Source organism: Panulirus ornatus, chromosome 56 (assembly GCF_036320965.1).
Source record: "Panulirus ornatus isolate Po-2019 chromosome 56, ASM3632096v1, whole genome shotgun sequence".
Classification (NCBI taxonomy): Eukaryota; Metazoa; Arthropoda; class Malacostraca; order Decapoda; family Palinuridae; genus Panulirus; species Panulirus ornatus.
In genome coordinates this window covers 11,634,338-11,644,759 of record NC_092279.1, presented here as the reverse complement: position 1 = coordinate 11,644,759, position 10,422 = coordinate 11,634,338, and the positions used below count along the sequence as shown (strand labels likewise).

Genomic DNA, 10,422 nt, shown 5'->3' with positions numbered 1-10,422 from the left:
AGCTCAGTCATCTGTCCTTGACGTTACCTCGCTAATGCGGGAAATGGCGATGATGTCTAAAAAAAAAAAAAAAAAAAACTTTCAAGCATTTACTCATTTGTGAGATTGTCCTTAACTTTTATGCAACCAGGTGAGGATATATATGCTACCCCAGGTTGGCTTTGATGTCCGCCTTGACGCCACCCTAGCCCAATAGACTACGCTAAATTCACTTCACTCATTTAAAGGAGACCTAAAAACTTCAGATTATGAATATATCTCTTGATCAATGGGAGGGTCCAAAGTTTAATTACTGAAGCATGACTTTAAGATCAACAAAAGCCACCTTTCAAGGTTCATTGTTACTGCGGCCTCACTTAAGCTTTGAATGGCAAATAGTCATTTGATAAACAAACACTTGAATCTTTGAAATCTTGGAAGACAACTTATTGAGCAGGCGATAACAAAGCACACTGCTTCTATTAGCTTGCAGTAGTAGATAAGACTCACTATGACTAGGATGTTCGGCAAAAGAGTTCGCTTTTAAATAGTTGCTGTCACTTTCGGGAAGTCCTGCATATGAAACTATTCAGTAATTTCATTTCTGTAGTGATCTGCTACAGCGTTAGTACTCTTAACCTCTCGGAAGCAGTACTTATGCTGACTATACACCGGGCCCTCGGGCAGTATGTGGCCGTCTCTGCCTCTTCTGCCACCCGGAGTACAGGAAAAAAGATATAACTAGATAAGACATATTGTAAAGATAATTGTAATTCACCCTCCTGAACATGCAGGAGGGTGAAAGGAGGGCAAGGAATAGAGTGAATTGGAGCGATGTGGTATACCGGGGTTGACGTGCTGTCAGTGGATTGAATCGGGGCATGTGAAGCGTCTGGGGTAAACCATGGAAAGCTGTGTAGATATGTATATTTGCGTGTGTGGACGTATGTATATACATGTGTATGGGGGTGGGTTGGGCCATTTCTTTCGTCTGTTTCCTTGCGCTACCTCGCAAACGCGGGAGGCAGCGACGGGGCAAAAAAAAAAAAAAAAAAAAAATTGTAAGTATAGGGAAAAAATACTCTGATTATGGAACTGCGGCATACTTGTCGATTATTCTTTTAAAGACCTACATACCTTTTGTGCAGTACTACTATATGACCCTCAGTATTTTTCTGATGAATGCTACCGTTATAGGTGCTGTTGTTTTCTAATTACCCTCTTTATCTCTGGTAGTTCTACGAAGGAATTTGGGTTGGTAATTCTTTGGTACCAATAATACTCGAGTTTTGTGATCTAAAGGGGAGGCATATCATTGTATATGTTAGGAAGGCAGTGAAGGCTTTAGAGTGGACATGACAATTTTTGTTTCTTGTCCCGAGACTGTATGCTTATTTCTTCGAAGGCTGACCATATTTCTGGAATGTTAATCCTCAATGAGATGCATCAGTCATGGAACAGACGTAATTCTGAATACATTTATCCTTGCGTTCATCAATTCGTACTCCATATGAGAATTGGTCTTCGTCACCTTTGCTACTAAGTCATACCATCTCAGAGTTCTGCACGGATGGGGTCCCATCTGTGTATATATGCATGTTACTGGATTTAGTAGCTATCGATTCCTTGTTTATCATTAAATATAAAACTAGGGAACACGTTAGACATACGTGTGTTAAAAATATCTATTACTGTTGCATCGCAACGTCGAACAAAACTATAGCTTCTTGCACTACAGCTTTCTGAATATCATTCATTCATAAAATCTAGATAAAAAAAATAACAGGCATTTTAATCAGATTTTCCACAGATTTTTTCTCTTTAATGTCGTAGATCTCAAACTCGTTTTCTTCCGAATATTGTAAATATGAAGAAATATAATTCGAGCAAGACGTTAAGACAGGAAACATAAATGCTAGAGTCCTCTCGTGGTTAGTGTATAAACTATCCCAGAAGTAGTGATCGGCTTGAGGTTCTTTTACACATATTTTTGAAAAATAGTCATTCAGATAGTTTTTTTTATGGTGAATCTAATGTTTATATTTGTACACAGAAAATGAGGGTATCTCAGATTTCTGCAATAAGTTAGCTTGACAAATTGTGAGCTGCCATCAAGGCATCACAAGAGAAACTCTCATCTTGCCATCTTTAGTAGCGAGAATTTGCCATTTAAATCCTGCGCATGCGCGTTGGCATAGGTTTAAATTCAAAGTGCAGAAGTACTCCTCAAGAATTACTGTGGATTTATTTGTTATATTGTGCCTTTTTAGTAGGTAGGTTGTTGTTCAGTGGTACTAAACAGTGCACGAAGAAAGAAATTGTCATTTGTAGGGCTATTTAGTGTAGCTTCAGAGATATATATAGCTACTAATATCAACAGATGGAGATGTTTACAATTTGAAATGTCAATACACAGACACTTTAGACTACATTTACCTTTTCTTTTCCCTGCTGTCATGGGTGAAATTAAGGTAAAGCTTTTACGCTGTAATGTAACTGAAGTGGCAACGAGAACTGGATTATATTGATGTGGGAGGCTTACTGTATGCTAGATTCTCTCCGTCAGATCTTCATTATTACTGCATTAAGTAGTTTGCATACAACTTAGGTGATGGATATTTCATTACCAAGCTCTCTTTCTCCGGTTTCGTCAGTCCAAGGATTATCCAGTGTTTTTCCGAAGGATTGCATCCATAATGAACAAAAGTTCCTCCTTCGGGAGATACCTCTGGTATTTTATTAGTCTCTGTACGGACAAAAATTTCCAAGTAATTTCTGAGTGTTCTATGTAAACATGATATTAATTTCCTCTTGTTTACACTGCAGACTATCCTTAGTGTGATCCTTACCACTGATAGCTTACCTAATGTCACAGTAAACTTTAATGCTATGGATAATGCTTCTTATTAAATTCTGTAAATGCAACTTGAGCATTGTGCAACAAAATCACTTGATATTCATGGCTAGTTTCAGTGCATGGCTAGATTAGAAATTTACCCAAATACCATTTTGATATGCAATAAGATGAATTTTCATTTCACTAGGCCTAGTATGAGTTGTTGGAGAGCTTTTACCATTTGCCATTTTGAAACAATCAAACTAATTAAGAAGCAGTTAAGAAATTCCTTATCATTAGGAATCCTAGGAATTGTCTAAAGGCTTGTAGGATATGATCCTGGAAAAATATATTTGTTGGTTTGTAAAACTTAAATTTCTAGAGCAGCCAGTCATTGTTCTCATTTTTTTTCTTTTTAAGTGCTGTCAAATATGGATGAAAATGTGCAGCCAGAAAAGAATCTAGGTTCACCTGTAAAGCATCAAGGATCGTTTGGAAAAAATACTTCACTCCACTTACCCGCCATAGGTCAGCGTTCACCTCTAAAGGATATAGCAAATTGCCCTTCAGAGGGTAGAACATTCGAGAAAGATATAAAGGTAAGATACAAAAATTTTTTTAAACAATTATAGCATTCATGGTAATGTGGTCAGTCAGTCAGAAATTATGCCAATTTAAGAAATTCTTATTTTAACAATAATTCACCACACCCTCTTGATTTTAGGGAGCTTGTCAACAGCATGAAGATGAAGCCTGGCATATGGGTACAGGTGTTTTCACCCACATCAATCATACATCACAGCAGAAATTTGAAGAAGTCAATGAAGATAGCAGAATTTCCAGGGAAATGAGGTAAGTTTCAAGTAAAACATGTAAAGACAGTCTTTTCCTTTTTGTTAGATATATGGTATGTATCCTGAATTCTTCATGGATTTTTGTAAGCAATGATAGTTTTACCATTCCAGAGGTACAAGCAAAATGAAGCATTTCTTTATGCGATGGGTACTCTATACATATTTATCACACTTATTCTACACAATTATTTAATTACACATTCATAGGTACTGTACACATATTTGTATATTTGTACTTGGATTTATGTTTTGATATGCTTTAACTGTTTTCATTTACATAGGATGGATCAGATGCTTAAATCTGGAGATCTTTTTGTTTGCAGTTTCCCACATTTGTGAGGTAGCATTAGGAAGACCTAGAAAAAACCTTGTATGCAAAGATTAAGATGGCATGTTTTTTCTCATGAAGGCCTCATATAAAAACACAATTTCTACATATCTATATGTATCATACCATGTTTATTCTTGTAATGGTACTGTATACTGGCCTTTTTCTTCAGTTAACAGTGTGGCTGGATTTTCACGTGTAACATGGCTTGGTTCTGCGTTAGAATTCAGTCTAGATTGAAGTTATGTTTGTCCACAGCCTTACAGTGTGTGTGTGCACTGCATGCATATATGTAGATTTTTCTTACATGTATGTTTTAATGTTAACTGAGCTTTACCCCTTAAAGTGCTTTTTGTTAGCTTTACACTATTTTTCAAACTAGATTGCTGTTTCCCACTTAAAATTATGTAAAATTATTTCTCTGTGAAGAGAAAAATGAAAATTAAGCTCTGTGAAACAGTACATATCAGCACAGATGTGTTGTATCAATATCCGATCTATATCAATGTAGCATTGAAAGAGGAATTCAGTGATACATTGATGTCGATAGTGTTGATGATGTCTCTGATGTGAAGCATGTGAACAAGACCTCAACACCTTCAAGTGAATGGGAGAGTTATGTGGTCTAATACCCAGGTAGAGTTAAGTTACTTATAAACTCATGCTCAAAGATGGATGTAAATAACATCTTTCTGTCCATCCATAAAAGTTCTAATTTTTGTATCTGCTTGTTAGACTTACTGATTTCTCTAGAATCTGATAGATTTTGATGAAATTGTATGATTAATTGATCACAAGGTATTGAACCAAAGGTCAGGCTTAAAAGTGATGAATATTGCCTCACTTGTATCTGTCTAGCTTAAAGTTGATGCATATTTCCTCACTTGGCTTTTCATACGTTTTTTTCAATATCCTGTTGAATTTTGCCATTGAAATTATTAGATCACTGATTTATTTTCAGCTCGGGTAAGAAAGTTAGAGAGTCAAAGTAATACTGCTTGATATGTTTGCAGCAGGATTACTTGTGAATTATCAACAGGTCAAAAAGTCACAAAGATCAACAGCCTGCAAGAAATATGTTTGCAACAGGGTTTCCACTGCATTTTAAACATTTACAGAATGAAAAGAAAATTATGGTAAAATATTCATGAGAAGTTGAATGTCAGTTATTGGAGGATAAGCAAGTCACCAGAGGAAAGTTAATTCCCGTAGTTAGTGGCTGTATTTTCTTTTAACTAGTCAAAATTTGCAACTATAGAATTAATTTTAGATTGTATTGTTTAACTTTTTTTTTCATGTAGAATGCAGTATATAGATACATGAACTAAAAGTGCAACTTTTTTCAGACCTGAATTGGCAGTAGATATTCCCCTTCATAAGGATGTTGAAAAATTTCGAGAGGTTTCAGGAGTAAGCCTAGGAGACTCTGGTATGTAAATAAGAATTGTGATAGGTACTTTTATGAACAGGTTTTCATGTGAAAAGTCTTGGTTAGACAGTGAAGCAGTGAAAAGTTTTTATCGAGGATGTAAGGCATGTGTACGTGTAGGAAGAGAGGAAAGTGATTGGTTCTCAGTGAATGTAGGTTTGCGGCAGGGGTGTGTGATGTCTCCATGGTTGTTTAATTTGTTTATGGATGGGGTTGTTAGGGAGGTAAATGCAAGAGTTTTGGAAAGAGGGGCAAGTATGAAGTCTGTTGGGGATGAGAGAGCTTGGGAAGTGAGTCAGTTGTTGTTCGCTGATGATACAGCGCTGGTGGCTGATTCATGTGAGAAACTGCAGAAGCTGGTGACTGAGTTTGGTAAAGTGTGTGGAAGAAGAAAGTTAAGAGTAAATGTGAATAAGAGCAAGGTTATTAGGTACAGTAGGGTTGAGGGTCAAGTCAATTGGGAGGTGAGTTTGAATGGAGAAAAACTGGAGGAAGTGAAGTGTTTTAGATATCTGGGAGTGGATCTGGCAGCGGATGGAACCATGGAAGCGGAAGTGGATCATAGGGTGGGGGAGGGGGCGAAAATTCTGGGAGCCTTGAAGAATGTGTGGAAGTCGAGAACATTATCTCGGAAAGCAAAAATGTGTATGTTTGAAGGAATAGTGGTTCCAACAGTGTTGTATGGTTGCGAGGCGTGGGCTATGGATAGAGTTGTGTGCAGGAGGATGGATGTGCTGGAAATGAGATGTTTGAGGACAATGTGTGGTGTGAGGTGGTTTGATCGAGTGAGTAACGTAAGGGTAAGAGAGATGTGTGGAAATAAAAAGAGCGTGGTTGAGAGAGCAGAAGAGGGTGTTTTGAAGTGGTTTGGGCACATGGAGAGAATGAGTGAGGAAAGATTGACCAAGAGGATATATGTGTCGGAGGTGGAGGGAACGAGGAGAAGAGGGAGACCAAATTGGAGGTGGAAAGATGGAGTGAAAAAGATTTTGTGTGATCGGGGCCTGAACATGCAGGAGGGTGAAAGGAGGGCAAGGAATAGAGTGAATTGGAGTGATGTGGTATACCGGGGTTGACGTGCTGTCAGTGGATTGAATCAAGGCATGTGAAGCGTCTGGGGTAAACCATGGAAATCTGTGTAGGTATGTATATTTGCGTGTGTGGACGTATGTATATACATGTGTATGGGGGTGGGTTGGGCCATTTCTTTCGTCTGTTTCCTTGCGCTACCTCGCAAACGCGGGAGACTGCGACAAAGTATAAAAAAAAAAAAAGAAAAAAAAAAAGACAGTTTTTCGATGTGGATAAAAGTCAGCATAGTTGTACCATATTATGATTTGTAAGATATGGTGAATTTGTGCAAATAAAGCCGATGTTAGATTGTTCCTGGTTCTTCTTTGCTAAGACAGTAGAAGCAGTTATGTATTAGGAGAAAAGATCATTTCTTGTTTAAACTATTGAACACTTACATCTGTCTTGCCAAGTAAGCTCTTTTTTTACATTAAGCTTTTTTGTTCCATGTTTCATTTTCTGAGCAATATGGTTTGAGTAATATTTTATTAGGAAAGTGAGTAAATTATTCTATCTATATCTCAGATACTTGCTCCCTTCAGGTGTTTCCTCAGTTGGTTGGCCATGGCAAAAGAGTGAACTCCAGTGCTACTTTTTAGCCTTTGGTGTCTCACCCTTAATAGGCTACTGGCAGAGGGCAACTCTACTGCAGTGTTTTCTGAAGCTCCTGCCAAATGTTCCTACTGGCTACTTCTACATGATGTATCTACCTATGGTTCCAACTTGTTACTTCCACCCAGTGTTCCTACCAGTTACTACTGCCAAATATTTCCATCCAATGTTCCTGTCTAATGTTCCTACCTACTCCTTTTATCTATTACTCCTACAGTTTTGCCAAAAGGCAGGACTAGCTCATAGCACTCTATCTTTAAATCTCTGATGTGTTTTCTCACCTGGAACTTCCCCAAGGGGTTGGGCACAGCATTAAAGACCATAACTAGTGAACTCTGGTACTGCTTCTTAGTCTTTAGTGCCTCACTCTTAACAGGCCACTGGCAGAGAGCAACACTTTTGCAGTATTTGCAGAGGCTCTAACCAAATGTTCCTGCTGACTACTAATACGGAGTGCTCACCGCATTAAAGATCTTATAGTTATGAAGAATGAGTTGTGTGAGTTGAGTATTGTCAGGTGTTATGTGTGATGAGAGATTTTATGTTTGTGGATAGAGTGCCAGCAGTCCATGCATTGTTATGTGAGGTGAAAGATAACTTAACCAATGAAGTGCTAGCTTACTATGCAGCCATCACTAATCATCCCTACTTCCTACCCAGTTGTTGTTTGCTGATGATACAATGCTGGTGGCTCTGGAAAAGTTGGTGGATAAGTCTGGGAGAGTGTGTGGAAGGAGAAATTTGAGAGCAAATATGAATAGAATCAGTTATTTGGTTTAGCTGTGGAGAAAACTAGAGGAATTGGTGTTTTAGATACCTGGAAGTGGACATGGCAGCAAATAGAACCATGGAAGTGGAGGTAGGTCGTAGGATGGAATAGTGGACAAAGGTTCTGGAAGCATTGAGGAGTGTGTGGAAATAGAGGTCTCTAACTGGAAAGGCGAAAATTGGCATGTTGGAAGGTATATGATTCCCAACAATGTTGTATAGAAATGAGGCTATAGACGAGAATGTATGGGAGAAGTTTATGAGTTGAAAATGAAGTGTTTAAGGACAATATGTGGTGTGAGGAGAGTTAAAAGGAAACAGTGAAAGTATAGATTTTGCAAAGCCCTAGACAGTGAGAGAAGAGTGTACTAAACTGTGTTATAGATATGGGGGGAAAGAAAGACTGGAAAAGGTGACAGAGTATACGAATTTGGGAGCTATCATGGGTAAGTTTTGTGATACAGAGGGAGAGATAAGGGAGAGAGGAGTACAGAGTTGAAGAATCATTGTATTTCTTAATAGAGTAATGAAGGGTAGGGTAAGTGTGAAAGTAAAGAAAGCATTGAGGGATAGTCTAGTCCTTCCCACCCTGGCCTATGCAACCAAAACATGGACGAGATGAGTCACAGAGGTCTGGAATCCAGGGTGTGGAAAAGCAACATTCAACATTTCTCCATTACCACTAGAAGTAGAGGAGTATCATCTAGTCAGCTTGTGAAGGGCATCAATATCACCTAGTCAGCCTGTGAAGGGCATCAATATCATCTAGTCAGCCTGTTGTGGGTACCAGTAAGATTCCAGTCAAATAACTCCTTATAGGTTAGGGGCGTATCCAGAACTTAAAGACTTTTGAAAATTCATCATATCGGTGTATCTGTGTTGTGAAAGGGCTTAGGCTGGAATTGGATTGTCAACTGCCCCTATCAAAAAGAAATTTGTGATAGTCGTCACTCATTCTTTAAAGAAATATGTGCAGAAAATATTTGCATTGTAAAAGAGCCTGCTAAGGGACCGGTTTTCATCAGCACCTTCAGTCATCAAAACAGACTCAAGGGGGTGGAGGATAATTTTGGATCTGCCCTTGCTAGATACCAGCATCAAAAAGCACAAATTCAGAATGACTTCTCTACTGAAAGTTTGTTAGTCCTTAAAGCTAAAGAATTAGGCAATCAGCTCAGACCAGTTGGATGCCTACTGGCTCATTATTTTCCACAGAATGAGAAGTTTGTCTTTCAGTATAGTGACTAATGGAGCACTTCAAGTGATGTCTTCTGGGCTGTGCATTGTTTCACAGGTTATTTTCACAATGGAATTGATAGTCTTTCTGATCCAAAGACCCATCTCCTCAGAGGCCACAATTTTTGAGTTCTTGGATGATATTCTTTTTGATAATTACCTTGAAAAAAGGTTTTATCAACCAGGAAAAGTCTTGCATTATTCCTGTCAGAATTTTCATTGGCTCAGAATAGAGTGGTACACTTGGACAGGATCCTTATGTCTTCTGATAGAAAAGGTTTTGGATCATGCAATGTTGTTTTAACATTCTGAAGCCTGGCTATATTTTCTCATTGTCAAGTAAAGCAGCTGTAGAGAAAGTTAAATTTTACAGCACGGTACAAGATGAAGTTGCAGGCCAAAAAGTGTCCTGAGTAAGCCAAGTGCCTACCATCTTTGAACAGATGTTTGCAGATATCCATATCCCATGAACCTCTTTACTCCCAGTCTGGTGAACAGACAGATACAAGGACTTTCCAAGGCCTGTACCTTGGTTGGCTCCTTCAACTTTTTGGATGGTTGGATGAATGCCTCAAGTCATAGGTATGGCTTCCATTCTCCTGTAGGTCATGTAACTCGGAAGGTTTGGAAGAGCACTCAGAATACTTACATGTGAATGGAAAGGAGCTGTTGGCTCCATGGTTCTTAAATCTCTCAAGATTCCCGAAATCCAGGGTGTGGGATTCTGTTTCTCATGGAGAACATGGTACTAGTCTTATCTCATGAACAAGGTTCATGCAGATCCTTTTCCATATTTGAGTAAAAGTATTCCTGACCCCTCATTCTTTTTTTAATGCTCTATAGGCCATCAGGTCTCTTGAAGGATGATTTGTAAAGTATGTTGTTTTCTTTTAACTCTGTCTTAGACTCTGTTCCTTAGTATTCGTTCATAGATTTCCTTTTTTTAACTTTTAGATCTGAGCTTCTTACTTATAACAGAACTTCTCTTGTTGCATCCTTTGAGCTGGTGATAAATTTGTTTAGATCATCCTCTTCAGTGTTTGAATATCCTGTATTCCAGTGGAACCAAATTCTATGAAACATCTTGTCATTCATAACCCTCACAACGTAATGTATTTTATAATTTGATGAGAATTTTCTGTTCACTACAGTCCAATATCAATGCCTGAGCTGTACAAAGACGTAATATTTTACTGAGGTGTTTTCAGTGTCATTAGTGTAGGGAGAGTTGAACCTTCTAGACCTGTGTTTGCTGTGGGTTTCATTTTACTTGAAAGAAGGAAGTAATGGAAATGGGATAATTATTTTG

General features: G+C 38.3%; 1 protein-coding gene across 4 annotated transcripts in view; it reads left to right on the top strand.

Moving 5' to 3' along the window:
• The first annotated feature begins 2,134 nt into the window (after nucleotides 1–2,134).
• The window catches only part of LOC139765885 (uncharacterized), a 36,118-nt gene continuing 27,830 nt past the window's right edge, over nucleotides 2,135–10,422 (top strand). For 2 of the 4 annotated variants that reach the window (XM_071693770.1, XM_071693769.1), the window contains exons 1-4: nucleotides 2,135–2,252; nucleotides 3,236–3,414; nucleotides 3,540–3,667; nucleotides 5,344–5,426. In XM_071693770.1, coding sequence (XP_071549871.1) covers nucleotides 2,162–2,252; nucleotides 3,236–3,414; nucleotides 3,540–3,667; nucleotides 5,344–5,426 — 481 coding nt within the window. In that variant the 5' untranslated portion in view covers nucleotides 2,135–2,161. Of the gene's footprint in view, nucleotides 2,253–2,316; nucleotides 2,451–3,235; nucleotides 3,415–3,539; nucleotides 3,668–5,343; nucleotides 5,427–10,422 lie in introns of those variants that run through there. The other 2 variants (XM_071693771.1, XM_071693772.1) reach the window with 2 other exon arrangements.